Consider the following 23,212-nt stretch of genomic DNA (forward strand, 5'->3'; position numbering starts at 1 on the left):
TTTCACTGCAGGTGACAAAGATGGGAGTTCTTGGCAAAGAAGTCAGCCCATAAAGACACCTAAGACTGGAAACTTTGGGGAAAAATAGAGCAAACCCAGACTGTTAAATACACTTAATAGAACCCAGTTGTGAGGCCCAACACACCTTCTGAACATCCTTGGTTCCCAATTGGAAAGCATTTGAGATTCTTGAGTCAGTGCTAGTCGCTAAACATGGTGATGCCTCTGTACAGGACAGTACTCTTGCACATAGGTCTTGCCAATCTTTGCTTACATGTTCTGTGCCTCCAGAAGCCTGACATTCTGCATTCAGGCTGAATCACTCTTCATGTAAGAATTTCAGTGTAGAAGATGAGGAGTCGAGCCAATGTAGCCCAAATGTCAGAATCTCTGGAGCTGTTTTCCTCTTGAAACTCGTAGCCCAGACTGGCCTGGATGGAGTAAAAAGCTGAGCCCTGCACTCCAGACAATGGCCACTGCAGTATACTCTGCTCAAGCCTCCCCCTGCTCATAATTAGCAGCTCTAATTCAGACACCTCTCCTTCCCCAAATTAGGATTCTGCTCCAGATTCAGAAGGAATTATATCTGATGAATCCTGGATATATCCTCACCTCCTTTCCTAGTATTAATGGAAAAAGACCCGCAGATCTCTGGATCTTCAGCATCACAGAAAAACTCCACATTCTGTGCCATGGCCTTGGTGACTTGTGATGTCTTGTGTTAGCCTGAACTCTGCCACTACTCCATAATGCAGGTCTTGACTTCCGTGCTTAGCTTCATTCACAGCCCTAGGGCTCTTCCTCATGTCTGTTACAGGGCAGGAAGAGCTTGTCAGTTAAGTGAACCAGGGCCAGGAATCAGTGTTGGCCAGAACCAGCCTGAGGTGGTAATAAAAACTGTGTAATTATGAGAGAAGACACGTAAGATTTCTGAGAGAAGACTGATAAGATTGAAGATTCTGATTTCCTGCCACTTCAGGTAAAAAGCATGGAAATTCTACTGTCCTGGCCATTGAGGGGAATGTCCAAAGGGTCGAGAAGACTTGTACGAGATGGTAGGACAGAAGAGAGACAATCTCATTCTTTGGACAAGTTGTTTGTTATGTGTAGAGTCCATAGGGACCAAGAAGACAAACAAGGGAATAGAGAAATGGCACAGATACAATCTAGGTAATGATACACAGGTAAGGCCTAAAGGGACTGACCTGAGAAGAGGTAGGCTCAATACATGCCTGACAGGGTGCATGCTAGCTAATAAAAAATATCAACAAAAGAGAATCTTCAGGCCCAGTCTCCTCCACAGGCTACAGATGCTATTAGTCTTCCCCACAGAATTCAGCCTCAGATACCAGATGCCCTGGGTTGCCTATCATTGATCTAGGAGGAAGGAGAGCATGGCTGATCCAGTGCCCCTTCACCTCTGCAGACACCATCACCTCATGGAAGCACTGGTCTAGATGTGTGTGTCCAAGGATTTACAGTTGTCTGAAAGGAGATGTCCAGCATGGTGACTGGCTTGATTCCAGTAATCCCATATACCACATACTGATTCTAATCATAAGGTCAGGAGTTGGGCTCTGCCCTAGTCATGCCTAGATGATGAATCCCACTTTACTCCTTTCTCTACTTGGCTGAATAAAGTGTGGGAGGTGTTTACTGTGAGGTCCCTCTTAATGTGTCTCATCAGGCCAAACCCTCCATGTGAAAAGCAGAGGAGAATAATTAAATATGCCCCTTCCCAAATACTGAGATGCCCAAGATTTACCTCATGCCCATTATTCACTGAATGGGACAGATCCTGACTGTTCTGTGAATCTTTAATACTGAATTAAACTGGAGCAATTCCATTCTTTATTTTTAGGAAAATAAGGTCCTCATTAAAGCTTTACATTTCTGTCCATTTCTGAATTATCTCATCCCATGGTTTTTGACCTGTCTATGAGATGGGGCTTATTGGGGCAGGTCAGGAAGACCTGCTCGGCAGGTCTGACATTTTGAACTGCAGTGGACGGGATAGCACTAATAGCACTGTTTTCTGAGCCACAGAAAACAAGAGATGGTTTAAAAAGCAACTAAACTACAAATGAAGGAAACTCCGTCATTAACCCTAGAGCATCAACACCCACACCCACTTCTGCTCCAGCTATCCTGCAAGTGACCATGGCACAAAGCACCCCAGGACTACCTGGTCATGTCCTCTTCAGCTCCAGCCATCCCACCACTGTGCCCCCACATGGACACCTTGGGCACCCCCCAGCCCATGCCCATGTCAGCTCCAGTCACCCTGCCAGGGTACCCCCTACATGGAGTACCGTGGGACCCTCTGACTTTGCTGTCTTCCTGTACAGTTGTCTTACCAGGGAGGCCTCAGTGTAGAGTGCCCTGAGACCTCCAGCCATACCTGCTAGAGCTCCTGCCAGCCAGCCAGTGCCACAAGGCACAGCGAACCGAGGGAATGTTCTTACACAAGGACACTTTGAATCTGTAAGAGATAGCTATTGAGCCTGATTCATAGAAACAAAATATCAAAACTAAAGATACAGAAATATATGCTCCAAATGAATGAATAAGACAAAACATTAGGAAAAAAAAATAAATAAAACAAAGATAAGCAATCTACCTGATAGAGTTTGAAGTAATGGTCATAAAAATGCTCACTGGATTTGAGAGAGTGGATAAATTCAGAATTTTAACAAAGAGTATAAAAACCAATCAGTTTTTTAAAAATACAGTAACTGAAATGAAAACACATTAGAGCAAATGAACAGCAGATTAGAGGATGCATAAAATGGATCAGTGATCTAAAAGGGTATGGAAAACACCCAAAATGAACTAAAGAAAAAGGAATTTTAAAAATGAGAAATTAAGGGACCTCTGGGACAACATCAAGCATCCAAACATTTGCTCTATAGGGGTCCCAGAAAGAGAAGAGATAGAAGAAGGGGCAGAAAACTTATTTGAAGAAAATAATACCTAAAAACTTCCCAAACTTGGGAAAGGAAAAAGACATCAAAATCCAGAAAGCAGAAGAGCTCCAAACAAGATGAACCCAAAGAAGTTTACACCAAGACACATAATAATTAAAATGTCAAAGATTAAAGATAGAGAATCTTAAAAGCAGCAAGAAAAAAGCAACTAGCTGTAGACAAAGGAAATCCCATAAGGCTAACAATTGATTTTTCAGCAAAAATTTTGCAGGCTGGAAGAGAGTGGCATGATATATTTAAAGTGCTGAAAGGAAAAAAATCTAAAATCAGTAATACTGTATCCAGAAAGATTATCATTCATAATTGAAGGAGAGATAAAGAACTTCCCAGACAAACAAAACTTAAAATAGTTTATCACCACTAAATTGGTACAAGAAGTAGGAGCTTCTTTAAGTGGAAAACTATAAGAAAATTATAAAAGAAAAAAATGTCATGCATAAAAGGAAATTTATACTAAAGATAATAGATCAATCAGTTATAAAGCTACTGTGATTATTAAAAAACAAAGTAATAAAATCTGTTATATCTAAAAATTAAGGGATTTACAAAATAAAATGTAAAATGTGACATCATATACATAAAACATGGAGGAGATTGAGTAAAATTGTGGTGCTTTTGTTAGGGATTCACACTTATATGGCCATCAACTAAATATAAACTACTGTATACTTAGAATGATTACCTCATGGTAATCACAAACCAAAATCCTATAATAGATACAGAAAAAAAAAAATGAAGGAAAAGAGAGCCAAGCATAACACTAAAGAAAGTCATCAATCACAAGAAGAAGAAAAAATAGCAGGAGAAGGAACACAGGACTACAAAAACAACCCGAAAACAATTAATAAAATGGCAATAAGTACATATCTACCAATAATTAACTTTAAACGTAAATGGCATAAATGCTCCAACCGAAAGACAGGGTGGCTAGAGTGGATAAAAAAACAAGACTCATCTGTATGCTGCCTACAAGAGACTCACTTCAGACCTAAAGACACATACACAATGAAAATGGAGGGAATAAAAAGATATTCCATGCAAATAGAAATTAATCTTTTAAAGTTGGAGTAGCAATACTTTTTTCAGACGAGACTTTAAAACAAAGATGGTGGAGGAGGGTTAAGATGGTGGAGGAGTAGGGCAACCCTAAGCTTGCCTCCTCCCTCGAACACAGATAAATAACAAATCATTCTGAACATCCCAAGAAATCAAGGTCTCAAATGTCTTAGAGAACAAAGATGCACATCTACAAGTAGAAAAAACAACCTATGGAAGGTAGGAGCTGTGGAGAGCTGATTTGGGGGAGGAAAGAGCCCTGATCTCAGAGGGGAGAAAGAGAGAGAATGAAAATACGCACAGAGAATTGCACAAGAAAACTCTTCTCCAAAACCATTGACTGGGAGAAGGAGAGGGTTTAAATACTGCCAGTTTTTCATAACAGTGGAGTGCAGTCTGAACTTCCGGAAGTCAGCACCATCACTAGGGTTACACCTGGTGGTCTTCTCTGATGGAGAAGAAAGGTAGAGCCCTGGGAATGGGCAGCACCATCTGAGGATCTTCTGGGTCACACAGGGAGAAGCAGTTTCCCTGCTTGGAGTACATTTGGTAGAGGTGATATGGCCTCTTGACCCTGTGGGTGCCATTAAGCTGCCCTGTTCACCAAAGACACTGGCTTAGGGCAACAAACCCTGGCACTGCTGTGTGTTGCAATTTACCATAAACTTCAAAACACTGTGTGGTCCTGCAGCTATTTTCTGGGATAAGCTGGCACTGGTCACAACACAGAGAGACCCTTCCCCAGAGGATCAGCATTGGGTCCATGTCCCAAGGACCAGTGTGTGGTTTTGAAACCCAGCCTCATCTGTGATAAAAGACAGGAGTGTTGCACCACCAGGCATGTGGACAGGGTGAAGGCAGGGATCTGATGGAAGCTGGGCATACAAGAGGGGTGATTGCTTGCTCATCTGTGAGGGCTTCCTAAAGCAGGAGCTCCTCATTCTGGAGACAAAAGTGGAGTGAACCCATTTTCACCCCTTGCCCACTAGCAGTGACTGACCTCAGTGAGAGAAAAGTAGCACCACCATGTGGAGACCAGAGCTGCTTACACCCAGCCCCCTCACCCTCACCATGCATCCTGCAGGTCCATCTCCCCTAGGGTAAGTAGAATCTGAGAATCTGAGCAGCAGGCCCCCACATGTACCACATATACTGACCATAGACTGCTACAAAGCTTCAGCTTCAAGGAGAACAGGATATAGCTTCCTTTATGGTTTTTCATTTGTTTTTGGATTTGTTGGGGTTTTTAATTTTTTTAAAAAAAGCATTTTTTAAATTTTAATGTTTTTAAAATTATTTTTAATTTTTTTTATCAAGCTTCTCTTAACAAGCAGACAAAAACACACTTAGGATCTACCTTGCTTTCTTCTTTTTAAGTTTTAATTTAATTTTATTTGACAAGACAAAGGAATGACAAGACAGAGGAATTTGCCTCAAAAGAAAGAACAGGAATAAATGATAGCCAGGGATTTAATCAATATAGATAAAAGAAGATATCTGAACTAGAATTTAAAACATGAATAAATGAAATCTTTTTAAAAAATGATGACTATAGATAATATGTACAGAGCCCACTGAGAGGAGGCACATGGAAACCAGGCATTCTGTCCATCAGGTTTTAGGCCCAGGCCTGTTTCTCCTCTGCTATTCCTCATGGGTGATGTGTAACAGTAGTGAGAACTTCTGCAGGAACACTTTTTCGCTCTAAAGTTGGGAGAGTACAATTTGTTATAGAAGGGTTCAGCATATCAGATACTGGAGAAAGAATGTTCTCGTGCTTCCAGTCTGTTTGAAGATATTAGTCTCATTGTAATGTCAGAAGCACCCATTCCAGCCCTGACAGCAGTCCCCAGCATAAACCGTATATCTGCTTGTCACCACGAGAAGAGTAGGGAGGGGCAGTAAGAATATGAAGCTGCTGTGTCTGCTCCTAGGTAATGTGGCTAATGGCATGACTTCAAGCAAAGTCACTTCACCTCTCTGAGTCTCTGTTTCCACATCTGTAAAATAAAAGTGATAGGTGTCATGACCCCTGGGTTGACATCTAAAACTCTTCAGTGCAAAGACTGGCTCACAGCTTGTTGCCCCAGGGACCCTTGCTAGCTCAGCAGACCCTTGCCTCTTCCCCTGGCAGCTGCAGCATAAGCTGGCCTCCTGCAGCAACAGTATGAAGAGAAACAGCAGCTCTTGCAGTCCCTCCACAGTCAGAGCTACAGACCTATGAGGCACTTTATGGCAATTCCAAGAATGGACTGTAAGGTATGTATTTTCCCTATCCCTCACCCTTACTTAGGATGGGAGTGAGGTTTTTACCTTGGGAGTTGTAGACATCTGGAAAGCTACAGAGTTCTGTCTCAGAAAGACCCCTAACCAGGTGTGGGGCTCCCAAAAAGAAGATAGGGAGCCTTCATACAGAAATACAGAGGCGATGACATGAGCAAGACCCAGGCCACCCATCCCTAGAAACAGGCCACAGAAGTCCAACCTCACCCAGCTAGATGTCCAGAAACAAGTCAGTCAAAGTCTAAAATATACAAGATTTGTTTTAAATATAAAGGATGTCTTGGTGGTACTATCATTTGAAAAGGTCTTGAATAATGTGAATAATCCACACTGACCATCCATGCAGCCAGTGTAGCAGCAGTGTAGCAGTGTAGCTCCCACATTGACCTGTCCCTAGGGAGAAAATTATTATTTTTTAAAAGATTTTATTTATTCATAAGAGATGCAGAAAGGGAGGCAGAGCATAGGCAGAGGGAGAAGTGGGCTCCCTGGAGGGAGCCTGATGTGGGATTGATGCCCAGGACCCTGGGATCATGACCTGAGCCAAAGGCAGACACTTAACCACTGAGCCACGCTCGTGCCCCCTCCCAAGGAGAAAATTAAAAGATAAAAAAAAATTATACCACTAATAGAACCTAAATTTCAAGCCTTGATCCGAGTTTTAAATTCTTTGAGCACTTTTCACCACCTGCTGAAATGAGAATATTTGTATTCCATTATTTGAGAATCTTCTTACATTTCCCCATGCTTTTTCAATCAGAGGGTATTCTAAATGTAAATTTAATAAATCCAAGCAGTCTGGAACAGAGGGCTGATGTCAATATGATGAAAATCAGCAAATACAAACAAAGTCCTGAGATTGAGCACTAATATCAGTGGTAGAAGTACAAGAGGATGTGCCATCTGTGAGCTTGAGGATGAGGGAGTTAGGTGGGAACACAAACATACAAAGAACTTGTAGATCAAGGTTGTTAGAAAAGCCACCTGACACCACAGTTGTGTAAGAGAGGTGTCCTTATGGTGAGACCATGTCGGAAATATCGTTAGATTATGAGGCACCATCTTGTAAAAGGGACATTGGCAAACCAAGGAACATAACTAACACAGGGACCACAATACTGAGGGACCAGAAATCTCAAACTGGTTGAAGAGACTAAAAATGTTTAGGTCTAGAAAGGATGATGAGGGGGTGAGAACTAGCTTTAAATACTTGAAGAACTTCATGAAAGTGAAGAAAGAGTTGATGTGCTTTGTGTCCCTTGGAGGACAGAACAAGGGGCAAAGGGTGCAGGTTCATGGAATCTACTTAACTGATGCTTCCCTTACCGCTTGAGCCTTCTAGTGAAGGAATGGCTGGTTTTGTAAGTAAGCTCCCCATTCAGGCCCTCTTTACATAGAAAAGATGGTTTGTCAAATATCACATGGAAGCAGTTCTTGCTTTGGGTGGGCGGTTGACTCCCTACCCTTTCAATTCTAAGTTCTTCTGATTATATGTTTTAAAATTCCTTAAGCAATCTGGTTTATTAAGAATGTTCACTGTTGGACGAACTTTGAGTTTTCATAAAGCATGACTGAATTTCCTAATTTGCTGGTGAGCCAGAAATTAAGGCAATATAGGGGGAACAGCATGCTGAGAGAATAGCTTATGTACGAAGTCAGGGGAGCATTGGGTCCTGCTTGCCTAGAGGAGAGCTGTGTATTAGAGGGTGTGAAAAGTCAGGGCAGTTGAAAGAATGGTTGCCAGCATATAGAAGACCTACAAGGCTGGATGAAAGTGTACATTTTACATAGCATACAATGGAAAATGAGTATTTTTTCCTGAGTACAGTAGGTACGTGATGGACACAGAACTCTCTGATGGTAAGGCTGGTGGGACAGCTGGAGTCAGGAGACCTTAGAACCAGGGAAACCTCCTGAACGGGGGAAGTAAAATGATGAGGGTCTAATCTAGGTGCTGTCAGGAAGATTAAGGGGAATACATAGTAATAAGAGCTTTGTGAGAATTTGGATTTAGAGAAAAAAACAGAGGAACATCTTTGGGGTTAGTCTCTGCAAACAGCTTCACCCAGAAATACCTCCCTTTTCATGTCTTACTTTCTCTTTATGGGTCTTTAGGATTCATTTCAAAACTACTACCACTAAAGCCCCATAATCCCTTATTCTTAATTCTACAGTCCAATTAGATCTGTGAATTGAAATCTTTTTCATGCACTCGGTGACAAAACATAACTGAATTAAGAAAAGGATATTCATGGCCCTCATTTATCCAACATAGCTCCTTGTGGGAATATGGATGCGCTTGATGAAGGCCTGTAACCAGTATCACTGGGTCATGTGAAACATGGCATATATGGTAAATGCATCCCATTATATCTCCCGTCAGTACTTATCCTCAGATGGTCAACTCAGGGGAAACAGGACCCCACTTCCTATGAATGGGGCACCCAGTCCCCACACTAGAGCTCCTCAGCAGTTCCAAAAGCACATGACCAACAATGCTCTGCTGGCAGTAGGGCTCAGCTAGCCCTACACCCAGAGGCACACCCAACCCAAGGCTAGGTCAGCTGGGTCACCATCAGGCTGAGTGTCAGTCTACACTGCAACACACCAGTGCTTTGAATCCACATGGTGAAGCAGTGGCTTCCAGGTACCATCTCACGCTTAGCCTAGCACCTCCTATTTCCATTCTTTTATGATCTCCCAAGTGTGGCGGCCTCAATCTAAATACACTGTCCCATTTCATCATCTGAACTCCTCGGTGGGGGGGGGGGGGGGGGGGGGGCGGGGGGTTGCCTGGGCCTAATGACCAGACCAAGCCGCTGAAAGTCTTGTGTAAAGTAAACCAATGATCATGCGTATGTGGCTATGTGGCTTTTGTGCAGAAGCCTAGCCTGTGTGTCATGGTGCTTTAGAATGTGTGTATAAATGTATGATACATAAGCATATGTGTTGCTATAGCGATATGCTGACAGTCAATATAACTGGTGAACAGGGTCCATTAGAGGAAATGATACACAGTTCTTTGGGTGGCTAGAAAAGCAAAATGTTATAAAAGAAATAAACATTTTTTCCTTCACCTGCTTTGTTTCCAATTTCAGCACAATCTCCGAGCTGAGTGTGCAAGAGTAGGAAAGATACACTTGTTGAGAAGCTCGTGGTCTAATGCTTGAAATCTAAGTTTACAAGAATATGTTTTTTCTTGTCATTTTGTAAGAATCCCCAGTTGAAAGAGATGAGAGAGCGATTCTTAGATGTGGGCCGACTTAGAATCAGCAATGGAGATTATAGAAGCCACTTCCTGGGCTCTATAGAGTCCCAAGAGATTGAGCTGGTGTGCGGCCCTAGAATCTGCACATTTGACATAAACACCCTAGGTGGTTCTGATACAAGTGGGCTGTGGACCACAGTTTACAGAACCTTCTACAACGTTGTGTCAAAGTTGTAAATAAATTAGCTTTACTTTAATTAAGAACCCATCACTGGGAAGTATATGTCATTCCATAAATGTTGACTAAAAATCTTTAAATATTCCTTAGTTGTGTCCTTTTGCCTTCCAGCACTAAAATAAAACTATCACTCCACAGTTATTTCCCAGAAACAGTTGAAAAATTAAGACTACAAACAACCACTGTCACCACAATCACCACCACCAAAAAGATCCACCAGCAGACTCCTGCCTGCGGTGGAGACATGCCCCACTTCCATGATGGATGGAGTGGCCTCGACATCTGCTTTCACACCTGGTGGCTTCAGGGCTACATGAGCATGTTTGGCTGTCAGTACGGAGGGGCTCGCTGGCAGAATCAGCAGAATGGGTGAAAAGCCAGCAAAGCCATAAAGTATTAAAGTAGCAAAATGTGAGGCCCTCCTACCCTATGCTTATTCAAATATCCCAGAAACTTTACCTTCATCCCTGTGCTGCTAGGTCTGGTAGGTGTTGATAAAATAATCAGTAATCAATGAAGAACTCAAATATTCCCTCTAAGATATCTATTTTATGTGCATGACATTTATAAAAAGCAACAACATATCATGTAAATCTCAGATCTGCTCAGGATCCAGTTACAAGTCCTTTTTGGGGAAAAAACCTAAAACTATTCTCACATTCCACTCTCTGAGTGTTAAAAAGTAGTTCCCTACCTTAAGAAAACTAGTTGCAAAAAAAAAAAAAAAAAAAAAAAACCTACATATCTTTGAGAGGAGGATGCTCCAATATTTAACTTTCTATGTGTTAACATCCTTTCCCACTATGCGACAGAAGCAGAGCCCATTCTTAAAAAAAAAAAAAAATCTGCGTGACAACCACAGTCTTCCAATTTGTATAATTCATCTAAGAACCGTGTTGTGCCCTGTGCGGGGATCAGGGTGTGATCCCACAGGAAAGAATGGAAATGAAAAAGAGGCAAGTACTTCACGTAACACTTAAACATGTAAAACTAGCTCTTGACCTGACAGTCAACCTGCAGAATGTACGCAGGATTTATTACATCCAGCAGATCCTGTAGCTGCTCCACCCAATCACACTTGTATTGGTTTCTATTACTGTCCTAACAATTTACCATAAACTTAGTGGCTTAAAAGAATGCACATTTACTATCTCACAGTTCTGTGGGTTAGGATTCCAACCAGGGTCTCACTGGATGAACATCAAGGTGTGTCACCAGGGCTGCCTTCCCTTCTGGAGACTCTAGGGGACAGTCTGACTCTTTGCCTTTTCCAGCACCTAGAGCCTCCTTCCCCATTCCTTGGCTCATGGCCTCTTTCCCCATCTGCAGCACTAGCAACAGCAGGTTGAGTCCTCCTCACAAGGCATCATTCTGACCTTTTCTGCGCTTTCCATTCACAAGGCCCTCGTGTATCTACATGGGGGGTCACCTGGACGATCCAGGATAACCTCATCTCAAGGCCCTTAACATAAAGCACATCCGCAGAGTCCCCTTTGCTATGTGATCCATCATATCCACAGCTTCCAGGGACTGGAATGGGGACCCCCTAGCAGGGGAGGGCATTAATCTGCCTACCACCACACTATTGACTCAGGTGCCAGCTAATAAATATTGGAACTAAAAACATTTTTTCTAGGAGAGAAAATCAGTGAAAATACCAGTGAGGGTGACAAAACATGAGAGACACCTAATTCTGGGAAACAAACAAGGGGTAGTGGAAAGGGAGGTGGGCAGGGGGTTGAGGTGACTGGGTGATGGGCACTTAGCGGGATGAGCACTGGGTGTTATGCTATATGTTGGCAAACTGAACTCCAATAAAAATAAATAAAAACATATTTTCTAATTTTGTCAGTTTAGTAAAATCAAGCCATTACGCCAGAGCACAATCTAGAACAGCAAGGGAAGACGAAGCCAAATTAGAAGCCTAGAAGTGCACCATTCATTGATGACCATAAAATTGCACAGGTACTGGTCTCTTTGGAGTAGTGGTGGTGTTTTCCAGATGTGGCTTTTCCCCCTGCAGAGGCAGACTGATTGTAGAAATCTGGTCCAGGGCGAGCCCGTGTGCCTGGGACCCCGCTCGCCTCTGGCCCCGCCACCTGCGGCCCCGAGCGTGGGGCTCCTTGGGCGCCTCCCCCGGAGGCCACCAGGCGGCGCGGCGGGCCCTCCCCGGGACTCTCCTGGAAAGGAAGCGGGCAGCGGGGGGATGTGCCGCGAGGCCGGAGCGCGCGGACGCTCCTGACCTGTGCTCGCGCATCCATCCCCGGGGCGGCCCGGGGCGCGCTTGGCTGTGGAGGCTGAGCTCCTCGGGGGAAGCCGTCCCCCTCCTCCGTGTCCTCCAGCCCAGGCTCCGCGCTTTCCCGCGGGCGGCAAGGCTTCCCCCGCGGCCCTCGCAGACCGTGTTGGCGTCCGTGCGCGCGCGGGCAGGTGCGCAGGTGCCCAGGTGTGCAGGTGCGCGCGGGCCGGGAGCGCCCCTGGGGCAGGAGGTTCAGGGAAGAGTGGTGACAAGAAACGCCTAGGGAGGAGGCAAGAGGAGCAGCCGAGCTGAGATACCCAGGTGAGAAGGCAGCGGGAGGCAATGTCCCATTTATGAGGATACAGCTCTTCGTGCTGGGCTGATTCCTTTCATTCCAGACTTGTCTGTCCCTGTGGGGTTTTTTCAGATGCCTGGAACTTGACTGGACCACTCACTTGGCTGTGAGTGCGCCTCTAACTGGTGTGCTTCCCCAGCACTGGGTGTTACGGTAACAGGCCAACTGGGTGTGCCCAGAGGTCTTACTGGGTGCTCCTGGGATGCTTAGGGAACGGCCCTGTGGGTGGAGCCCTTTCTGGCGTTTCCTTCTGAGCAGCGCAGGGAGGTGCCTGGGATCTTTGCCTCTCACTTCCTTTTTTTTCTTTTTTCTTTTTTTCTTTTTCTTTCTTTCTTTCTTTTTTTTTTTTTTTTTTTTTTTTGGTATATTTTTTTATTGGAGTTCGATTTCCCAACATATAGCATAAACACCCAGCGCTCATCCCCTCAAGTGCACAGAGGTCTAACTGGGTGCTCCTGGGTTGCTTAGGAAGGGTCCTGTGGGTGGAGCCCTTTCTGGGGTTTCCTTCTCAGCAGCACAGGGAGGTGCCTGGGAATCTTTGCCCCTCTCTTCCTTGCTTGGGTTGCAGCCCATCCTTTTGGCAAAGCGGTTGTCTCTTGCTCACTCCACCCGGGATAGAAGTCAGTCTGAGCCCCAGGGACACCCTACGAAACCTCAAAGTGGGGACTTCCCCTCAGGCCGTCTTAAACTTCCTTTGGAGGACCTTTGACTGAACAGAAATGATCAAGTCGTTAAAGAATGTCTTCTCGGGTTACCTGGGTGACCAGTTGGTTGGGCTTCTGGCCCTTGATTGTGGCTGGGTTGGTGATCTCGGGGTGGTGGGAGCTGCCTAGTGTGGGGTTCTCGGAGTTGACCAGACTCCATTTGGAATTCTGTCTCCCTCTTCCTCTGTCCCTACCCCCACTTGCACACCCTAAATAAATAAGTAAATAAAATCTTAAAAAAAAAAAAAAAAGTCTTCTACAGAAGTATGTCATCTGGCAAAAATCATTTCCACCACAGACCTCACAGGAACACCCACTCAGCTCTTGGACAGCAGGTCATGGGGCTTCTTGCAATCCCGATAGAGTCAAGCAAAAACTGGTGCTGTGCTTTTTTAAATACAAACCTTAAGGGTTCTCCCTAGCTGTGGGTATATTCTCTGTTCTGTAAAAGTATCAGAATCTAGATCGACATTTTCCAACCTTGATTTTATTTTATTTTTTAAAAGATTTTATTTATTTATTCATGAGAGACAAAGAGAGAGAGGCAGAGACACAGGCAGAGGGAGGAGAGCAGGCTCCATGCAGGGAGCCTGATGCGGGACTCAATCCCAGGACCCCGGGATCACGCCCTGAGCTAAAGGTGGCAGACGCCCAACTGCCCAGCCACCCAGGTGTCCCTCCAACGTTGATTTTAAAAATAGGGGCACTACACCAATGCAGAGTAACAGGAACTGAATCTGCTCTTCTGCCTGCAACAAGAAAACAACACAAAACCAGACAAAATACATGAAATGCAGATTTTCAAGATACTGGACGTCAAGTGAAAGAGGTTGGTAATCCCCAAAGGATGGGGAACAAACACATAAGCCCTGCCATTGCTCCCATTTACTGCCTGAGAGAGTTTCCAAGCAAAGTACAGGGAGGGGAAACAAGAGGAGCCCAGTGGACCTCAAGGTGAGGAGGACCCTGTGCTGAGTCCAAGGAGGCCAAGGTAACTAGAGGCCACAGAACAGGGTACCAGGGAGGAGAGAACTGCAGAAAGCCAATCAGGAACATCTGTCTAGAGGCCCCTCCAGCATGCAGCACTGCATGCAGTACTGACCAGGGCCTCCATATGTGGTAAACTACCCAAGGTCAGGGGTACGTTATCTGAAAGGACGGGGAACGGGGCACCTGGGTGGCTCAGTCAGTTAATTATCTGCCTTCAGCTCAGATCATGATCCCAGGGTCCTGAGATTGAGCCCCCATCAGGCTTCCTCAGCAGAGAGTCTGCTTCTCCCTCTCTCTCTGTCCCTCCCCCTGCTTGTGCTCTCTCGCTCCCTCTCTCTCTCAAACAAATAAATAAAAATCTTAAAAAAAAAAAAAAAGGATTAGAGGAACAGTGCCTGGCACTTTTTTTTTTTTTTCAGTGCCTGGCACTTATACAGGACTGGGAATGGTGCTTGTTCCCAACAGATAGACTGGAAGAAAAACAAACAAACAAAAAAACCTTCATACTTCATGGAGAGAGGGGAGTACTAGCATGGAGTACTCAGGGAGGTCTTCCCTTAGGATCTGCGAACTCATTAGGCCTAATTATGCACTGCTCTGGACCACTTAACAAATCCTGAGAGCAAGACCGGAAATGATCAAATTGTTTCCAAGTAAAAGCAAACCAAACTCAAAATTTATAGGACTTTGAACCAAACTCAAAATTTATAGGAACATGAAAATATCCAGCAACCCACAAGGTAAAATACAGAATGTTTGGCATTCCATCAAAGATTTTGAGGTATGCCAAGAGGCAGAGAAATGACCCTTAATGAGGAGACCAGTCAATCCTTTGAAAATGACCCAGAGCTGGCACAGATGTTAGACTCACCAGAGAAGGACATGAAAACATTTACTAAAATGGTAGTCCCTAAATTCAAGACATTTAAGTAGACAAATGGAAAGTATGTAAATGACCCAATCTAACTTTAAGAGATGCCAGTGACAGTGTCTAAAAGGAAATTACCAGAAGGGATTGACAGCAATTAGAAAATGCAGAAGAGGGCAGCCCTGGTGGCCTAGCGGTTTAGCGCCACCTTCAGCCCAGGGTATGATCCTGGAGACCTGGGATCAAGTCCCACGTCAGGCTCCCTGCATGGAGCCTGCTTCTCCCTCTGCCTGTCTCTCACTCTCTCTCTCTCCCTCTGTCTGTCTCTCTGTCATGAATAAATAAAATCTTTTTTTTTTAATGTAGAAGAAAGACATTAATAGGACCTGTATTGGGTCTGCAGATCCCTTTGGGTGGCACTGCCCCCTTCACGCCACAAAATACTCCAACCCGTGAGCAAAAGATGTCTTCCCATTTCTTTATGTCTTCTTTAACCTGGTGCAGCAATGTCATGGAGAAGTTTTCAGTGTGCAAGTCTTTTGCTTCTTTGAATAGATTTATTCACAGATATTGTTTTGGGTATTACTGTAAAAAATTTTTTTCTTAATTTTCTTTTCAGATTGTTCCTTGCTAATGTATAGAAACAACTGGTTTTTGTCTATCTCGTGCCCTGCAACTTTACAGAATTAGTTTATTGACTCTATTAGTTTTTGAGTGTGGGTTATTGAGGATTTTTCTGCATATTAGGAGCATGTCATCCCCAAAAAGAGATTGTTTCATTTCTTCTCTTTCACACTATTTTTGCTTACCTTCAGTTTTGAAAGATATTGGGCCAGGTGTAGATATTGGGTCTACCCCGCCACAGGCCACCCCTGGACTTTGCAGGTCAGAGATGAGTGAGGTTCCCTATTTTGGGTCACCTCCGCCCAGGAGTCTTGGATCAGCATGTACAGTCCCGGCCAGGAGAACAGATAGGGGAGGGGGAGGAGGCTTGTTCTGTGCAAGCCCAGCTCCAATTGGAAGGACTTCAGTGACCCCTGAAAGCCTCTACAGGGATGGCTCATGGCCTGGGAGCTGCCAGGACATCAGAGGTCAGAAAAAGACAAATCCTAAAACACCCAGCCCAAAGACCCTGTGTAGATATAAGAGGAGATTAACTGAACCAGAAGTCTTCTCCAACAGGATTGTGAGCCTCAACATGGGCACAGGGCCTTCAGTGGTCACTGTAGTCCTTCCAGTTGGAGTTACCTTTCCAGGTGGTGCCCTCTGGATGTCTCTAGAACTTTTACCTGGTTCTAAACAGCTGCCATAATAAAGGTTTTTAATTGCTGCTTTGAACAACTTTTCACATCCCTCCATTTTGGGATTCCTCTAGGACGGAAGCCACAAGTCCACAGTTGAGTCCTTGGTCCCGCTGCACTGGACCCCAAGCAGAATGCATCTTTCACATAGCACGTATGGGTACCTCCTCGGTAGCAGGCACTGCTATGACTGTATCTGTCATGAGCAAACCCTAGGTCCCTGCCACCATGGAGCTTACACTAAAGGCTTGAGGGTGGCCTGGTGGGGGTACAGCTGGTCAGTGTCCTTCCCACTGCCCACCCACACCCTCTCACATAAGGGAATTTACAATGAACAAAACAGGTGAAGCCAAACAAGAATAGGAAACGTGACTTCAGCTTGAGAGGCTTTGGTCTTCCCCTGGAGCTTAATGGCTTTCCACGCATCACAGAATGGGTGGAAGAGTCTTGGGTCCAGTTTCCCTGCATCACAGGACCCAACTCACCCCTGCTGGGTGTGGCAAGGATCCAGCCCCATACCCCCAAATCACCTTGAAGCAATCTGGTCAGTCCTAGCAGATTTGCAGCCCAGCAGATCCTCGCTTCTCCAGCAACCAGGCCTCCCCATCTCTACACTTGGGGGAATCACCAGCCAGCAGCCCTGCCCAGCCAGGGCCATGCAGCCCAGGATCCTCCAGCTCTGTCTTCAGGGACAAACAGCTTGCACATTTGCAAGCCAGGGCTTTCCCTTGGGCATCCTCCCTCTCCTCTGAGAGCCATGAGCAGCTTCTGAAGACCCTTTCTGTGTTTGAGATCCCTGGTGTGGACTTGGATAAAACTTCTGTACATGAAAAACTCCATTTTGAGAAAAGCTCCATTATCCTTTTTGAAACACATAGCTAAGAAACTCGAACTGGACAGACCTTTAAACTGGGCCAGAAGTGGCTACCGTTTTACAAGCAGCTGCTCTTGAAAATTCAACAGGTCAACAGGCATCTGAACCATAAATCTGTTGGTAATGAACAAGACTGTAGCCTCAGAAAAATATTTGGGGTGTGGCATCCAGCATCCTGAGCCCATTCGGGTGCTCATGATCAAGCAAGAGCTCCACAGATTTGGAGCTGACAGGGTGCTGACTGTACATCTGTTGGGCACCCCAGGTCAAGGTAACTAAGGACAAGTGGCTGAAGAGGAACAGTCACAGCAGCAGTAGGAGCTGTGAGCTGTGGAAGGGTTGTGTGGTACCCCCCAAGAAGAGATATCTGGGAAGCCGTGATATCTGGGGAGCTCCAGGCCACAGAGAGGCAACCAGTCCCAAAGAGGACGGAATAGTCCTTAGTGTAAAATAAAGCCTCAGGAAGACACTCAGAGTGTGGGCTCCCTCCACCCTAGAGGCTCTGCATGCAGGTGGTTGGCTAGGCCATATGTCCACAGGCCTGGGGTGTCCCCTGCAGCCCCAGGCCAGCTCACAGCAGGCCAGGATATCTGGGACCTAGAACAGGGCAATGTTGAGTGAGACTGGTTACCAGGAGAAAACTGTTGGGAGTACCAGGCACTAGCCTTTGCTAAGCCTTAACTAAGTCTTAACCTGCATGATTGGGCCTATTCCCCTTCAGGGAAGAGCTGGAGAACTTGCATTGTCCAGGTTGGGGCCTGACCACGGGTTGGGTGGCCTTCAAAAAGCTATACCCAAGGGGCCTTGAGCTCTGGAGAAGCTTGGCGCGTGCACACACACACACACACACACACACACAACCCGTATCCAGGCCGTCTGTCTAAATGGTGACTGTCACCAGTTTAAAGCTGTCACCTCAGCAAGATTTTCAGTGGATGGGTTTCCTGTGCCCTGGAGGCTATGCAAGTGGTTGAGGATGGGCCTGAGCTCCCGAGACTGGGCTTGCCAAGGCCAACTCACATGACCACGTGGCCAGATAAACCAGGGGAGCCAGGCACCTGTATCAGGGAAGTTCTAGGGATAGGCCAAGTCACAGGATCAGGTGCCTGGGGATGCACGTCTGCCTAATTTCAGTCCAAACCTACACGAAGGCACGTATCCTGCTGGAAGGCAGAGATGGGGAAATGTGGACTGACTAGGTACGGAGAGTGTGTCCACGGGCTGTGCAGGGCAGAGCACCTGCCACCTGGAACAAGGCATCTGTGGGGAGAGGCCAGGTCACAGGAGCAGGCTGGCATCAGATTCGTCAGAAGCTTTAGTTGACACAAATGCACACGTCCCCCTGAAAGCCAATCTAGAAGCAACTTCACTGCATTGCCAGAGCCAGTGGGAGCTGGCTGACAGGGGTAACCCTCCCGCAGAAGGCCTCTGGGGGCCTTGATTACCGGGGCTGCTGGGGACCCCATCGGGCAAGCAGTCCAAATGAGGACTGACTGACACCACCTTCAAGCTGTCACCTCCCATAGACTCTCAGGGTTGGGATCCCTCTGATCAGGAGGCTCCCCTGGTGGTTCAGGACCCGCCTGAGCTCCACAGGCCAGGAAGGCCCCAGATTCCCCCAAAGGGGCTGAGCAGGTGCCTTCTGAGCATGCGCGAGTTTTGCAGGTCCAGGGAGCTAGGCAACAGGGTGAGTGTGCAGAGAGGCGGGTCTCTGGGGTGGGCCTGGGATGGCCCACAGCTTCTGCCCAATCCCAGACCTTGTCCTACACAAATGAGCGTATTGCTCCCCCAGAGGTAAAGCAGGAGGAGTCTGGCCTGCTGTGCCTGTGGGGCCTGGGTGGGGGAGGCTGCCGGGGTGTCCTCCCCCTCATGGAGGAGCCCTGATTCCTGAGCTTGGGACCCCACCAGGCAGGCAGCCAGTCCCACCAGGGCCTGTCACCGTTTCAAGCTGCCCCCTGAGAAGAGGGTTGGAAGGAGGGCTTCTTCCACCCTGGAGGCTGTTGGGGTGATTTGGGACTGATCCACTGGCCTGGAGGTCCTCAGCTGGCTGACATATTCTCGAGATGCCCAAGTCAGGGGAGCCAGGGACCAGGGATGTGGCAAATGTTGAGAGTGGCGGCATCTCAGGGATGTTGGGGTCACATGAAATCTATCTGCTTCCTAGCCTGAACCTGCACAAATAGGCAGGTTTCCCTTTAAGCCTGAGCTGGAGGAAACTGACCTGCCTTGCCAGGGTGCTTCTGGCCTGGGTCCTCCTCCCATAAGAGACACCTGGGTGCCTTGAGTTCTGGAGGAGGCAAGGACTTAAACAGGCAGCCAGTCCAAACTGGGGCTGATTATCACCAGTTGAAAGCTGCTGCTCAGGAATTTTTGTGGAATTTTAATAATTAAATTGTAGGCTTTGTGATGATCCTAACATCAGTGGAGGAAGGTCTTTAACAAAAACTGAATTAATAAGAAATATTTGTGGGATTTTGATCCCAATGACCTGATGGCTAGGCAGGTGGTTCAGGACCGGTTCACCCCTCACGGGTGCAGAGGCTCCAGCTGCCACTGGTGGGCTGATGGGGCATGTACTGCACATGGGCAAGCTGGGAAGTCCGCATGGCCGATGATTTGGAATAGGGCAAGTGGCTGGAGAAACTGGGTCTCCAGAGTAGGCCATCGGGGTTACAGTGCACCTGCCTATTCCAAGCCTTATCTGACACAATTGTGCACATTCTCTCTGAAGGCACAGATGGAGGAGTCTGGACTGCCAGGACCTGGCTTGTTGGGCTGCAGGAACTTCCTTCACTGAGAGACCCTTGGGAGCCTTGATTACTGGTAAGCCTGGGGCCCATCCGGCGGCCATTCCAAAGGTGTATTTTAGAAAGATTTTTGGATGGTGGGCTGCTTATAGCCTGGAAGCTATGTAAGTGGTTCAGGACCAACCCAAGCTCTGCAGGCTTGGATGGCACCAGGTTGCCCTCTGTGGGCTGACAAGATGCTTTGAGAGCATGCTCCAGCCCCGAGGGTGAGTAGCCAGGCATCTGGCCCAGGGCACGTGTTTGGAGAGACCAGTTCGTGGGAGTGGGCTAGCAGGATACACAGCATCTATTTCCAAGTGCTAACTCACTCAAATGCGCATTTCCCTCCTAAAGGCCGAGCTGAGGAACCTGGAAGCCTTGCAAGAGCTGATTCCAGCATGCTGACCATGGTGTCCTCAGCAAGAGACACCTGCAGAAACCCCAGAAACTACAGAAAGTAAGTACATTTGTCTCTCACCCATTTCAGGGGCTGCCTCTAAAGGGCCCTTAGGGGTGAGCACCTTCCATACTGGAGACAATGCAGGTAGTTGGGGAGCTGACAGGGTGATGTGTGAGCCTCCCAGATCAGGGGAGCCAGAGACTTGGAACAGGGCAATGTCAGGGGAGGTTAGAAGCAGACTCTTGGGGGTGGAAGGGTACCTGCATCTACCTGAATCCAAGTCCCAACAACACAAATGCATATATTGCCACAAAGTCTGCTTGATTTTGGGAGCAAACAGTGCTCAGACTGATTTTGTCTTTGCTGACAATGTCTGTAACACCGGTTCACTGTGCAGATATCTCCAGCTACTAGCACACAGGGCAATGCTTTTTAATTTACCATTAAAGAAATAACATATTCAAAACTAATGCTAGACTAATCACAGGCAAAGGGAAATGAAAGCAATAAAATTCAAATGTATCTGAGGTATATTTTTATAGGAATCGGCCCTTGGAGAGACACCTGTGCCAACCAAGATCTGGCCTCCAGCTGCCAGAACCAAAGTCAAAGTCGGGTGTTGCGAGAGCACGTTTCTGGAGAAGGAGGGCACTGGTGTTGATGGGCCAAATGTACTTCCCTGAGGGGCCCTTGCATGGCTTTTACCACTGCCCATAAGAGGGTCTCCTTTTCCTTATAAGGAGTTAATTGTTTCACGGTCTTAGGAGAGAGATTTTAGGTCAGCAGAGTGTCGCTTTGCTAGGACCGAATCTCCTCGGATAGACCTTACAGCTGTCAGGGTTCATAGTCTAAGTGTCACTCTATCATAGTTGCTTCTCCTGTGTCTTCACTGACAAGCCCCCAGGGGGGCCCCTGCAGCAGCCAAGCTACTGAGTTCTTACAGGTGAGGGCATGTGGGATGATCCCATCCTGACACAACTTTCTGCTTTCTTAGATCAAAGGAACTTTACCCCTAAAAACAATTTTGGGAGGGAATTCACCGGAAATAAGTGGATTTGAAATTATATCACATCAACACACAACAATCCACCCTGTGATTTCAAATCACTCACACAGTAATTCACACTGGGGCCTAATTAATGCCTTGTACAAATCCAAGTCCACAGAAACGTCAGTCCGCCCTGAGATTGCACATCACTTACAGTCTTAATCACACACTCAGTCACAGTTTGTGAGTATTTTCCTTTTGATGCACGTTCTCAGACCCATACTTTAATTACCAGCTCCAGCACCTATGTACCTCATATGATCACTATAAGCACAACAAAGAAATCTTGAACATGGCGCTGTATGTAACCGTCAAATGATCAAAGGTTAAACTTCTTCTTTTTTTTTTTTTTTAAAGATTTATTTATTTATTCATGATAGACATTGAGAGAGAGAGAGAGAGAGGCAGAGACACAGGCAAAGGGAGAAGCAGGCTCCATGCTGGGAGCCCATCGCGGGACTCGATCCCGGGTCTCCAGGATCACGCCCTGGGCCGAAGGCAGGTGCTAAACCGTTGAGCCACTCAGGGATCCCCAAAGGTTAAACTTCTTAAGCCAGTCATTTTTAACTTCCTTGACAATCATGTTTTCATGTAAATATTATTTTCTTAAGGTCTCCAGGGGGGCGATGGGGAAGACATGCATTAGCACCATCAAGCATGTGTCCGTACACCAGAACATCACAATTCAAGGCTGCCATTTGCTTCAGGAATGCATATTTTTACATTTCCTGAAAAGTTCTTTTACTTTATTAGCCTCGACTTCCAAATGTTTCTGTACTTGTCTTTACTTTTCTAACCTATGACATATTTATAAGAGTAATTTTTGGAGGTTCATTGTGAAATATTTCTCTTTTAATAGTGCCTTTATATTCTCTAGCCTTCAAAAATATCATTTCCTTTTCTTTGTTACATTCATGACCTGTTCTAGGTGTACGCATCCCATCACATTGATTGTGTCCTTACATTTCCCTTGACGCTAGCAGGTTAGGGAGAGGCTGGGCTTAGACCATACTGTCCTGGTCCAATTTTCTAATATTATACAAAACTGCCTAAGAAGGCACTGAGGTGCTCACAGGTACTGAAGCCCAAGTTCTAAGAGGTATAAGGACATTTTCACTCCATTCCACCAACACGTCCTTTGGATCATGTTTTCCTTTCTGTCATAAAGGAGCTTTTGTGGCCAGTAGGTTTCATTCTGTCTTTTGATGTTGGGAAACTATAGAAGTGTGGTACCCAATGTTGTATTTTCTCCTTGACATGCCAATAGTCCGGTTTCACGGTTGCCCAAGGAATTGTGACCGTTAGGATATGTGGTGTCCACTTCACTTCTGGCTGGGTCATCTAGTATCTCAGGTGACCAGGAGTGCTCCAAGATCATAAATGTTCTGTGATTCTTTGTATCCCACATTTCAGCCAATCTTAACTGCAACAATTGTCAATCTAGAATTAGAGAAACACCATTCAGGTCGGTTTTTCAGTATTTTGTTATTTTTAGCAATTTCTCTAACTGCTTTATGTAGAATTCCCATTGCTCTGGTAACTTCCATGTGAAATTCACTCGTATTTTGTAACATACTGCTGATTGTATCCATCTGTGTACCCAGTGATGACAAAGCTGCCGTGGCACATGTGTTAAATTGAGATCGTCTGGTTTCAAAATTTTTAAAGCTTGATATGATCTGATTGATTTGGAATTAAGGAAAAGGTGGCTGCCATTGTTTCTCCACTTAAACCTCCTACCCACCCAGCGAGGAACTGTAAGCGTTTCTTCCTTTTAGTTAACTCTGTTTTGAGCATAGGTTGCAAATTGGGCATACGTGAAGCTGGATAAAACTGAGCACTTTCAGGGAATCTCTGTCTGGAAAGTCCTGCATATTA

The 23,212-nt window shown here is 46.0% G+C and overlaps 1 protein-coding gene across 1 annotated transcript in view; it reads left to right on the top strand.

Annotated features, from left to right (window-relative positions):
- LOC112922080 (spermatogenesis-associated protein 31E1-like) overlaps positions 1-23,212 on the top strand; it is a 199,919-nt gene that overhangs the window by 135,371 nt on the left and 41,336 nt on the right. Inside the window, exons 5-6 of the mRNA XM_072747688.1 lie at positions 19,832-19,923; positions 20,241-20,343. Coding sequence (XP_072603789.1) covers positions 19,832-19,923; positions 20,241-20,343 — 195 coding nt within the window. The remainder of the gene's footprint in view (positions 1-19,831; positions 19,924-20,240; positions 20,344-23,212) is intronic.

The sequence above is a fragment of the Vulpes vulpes genome, chromosome 1 (genome assembly GCF_048418805.1).
Source record: "Vulpes vulpes isolate BD-2025 chromosome 1, VulVul3, whole genome shotgun sequence".
Taxonomy (NCBI): Eukaryota; Metazoa; Chordata; class Mammalia; order Carnivora; family Canidae; genus Vulpes; species Vulpes vulpes.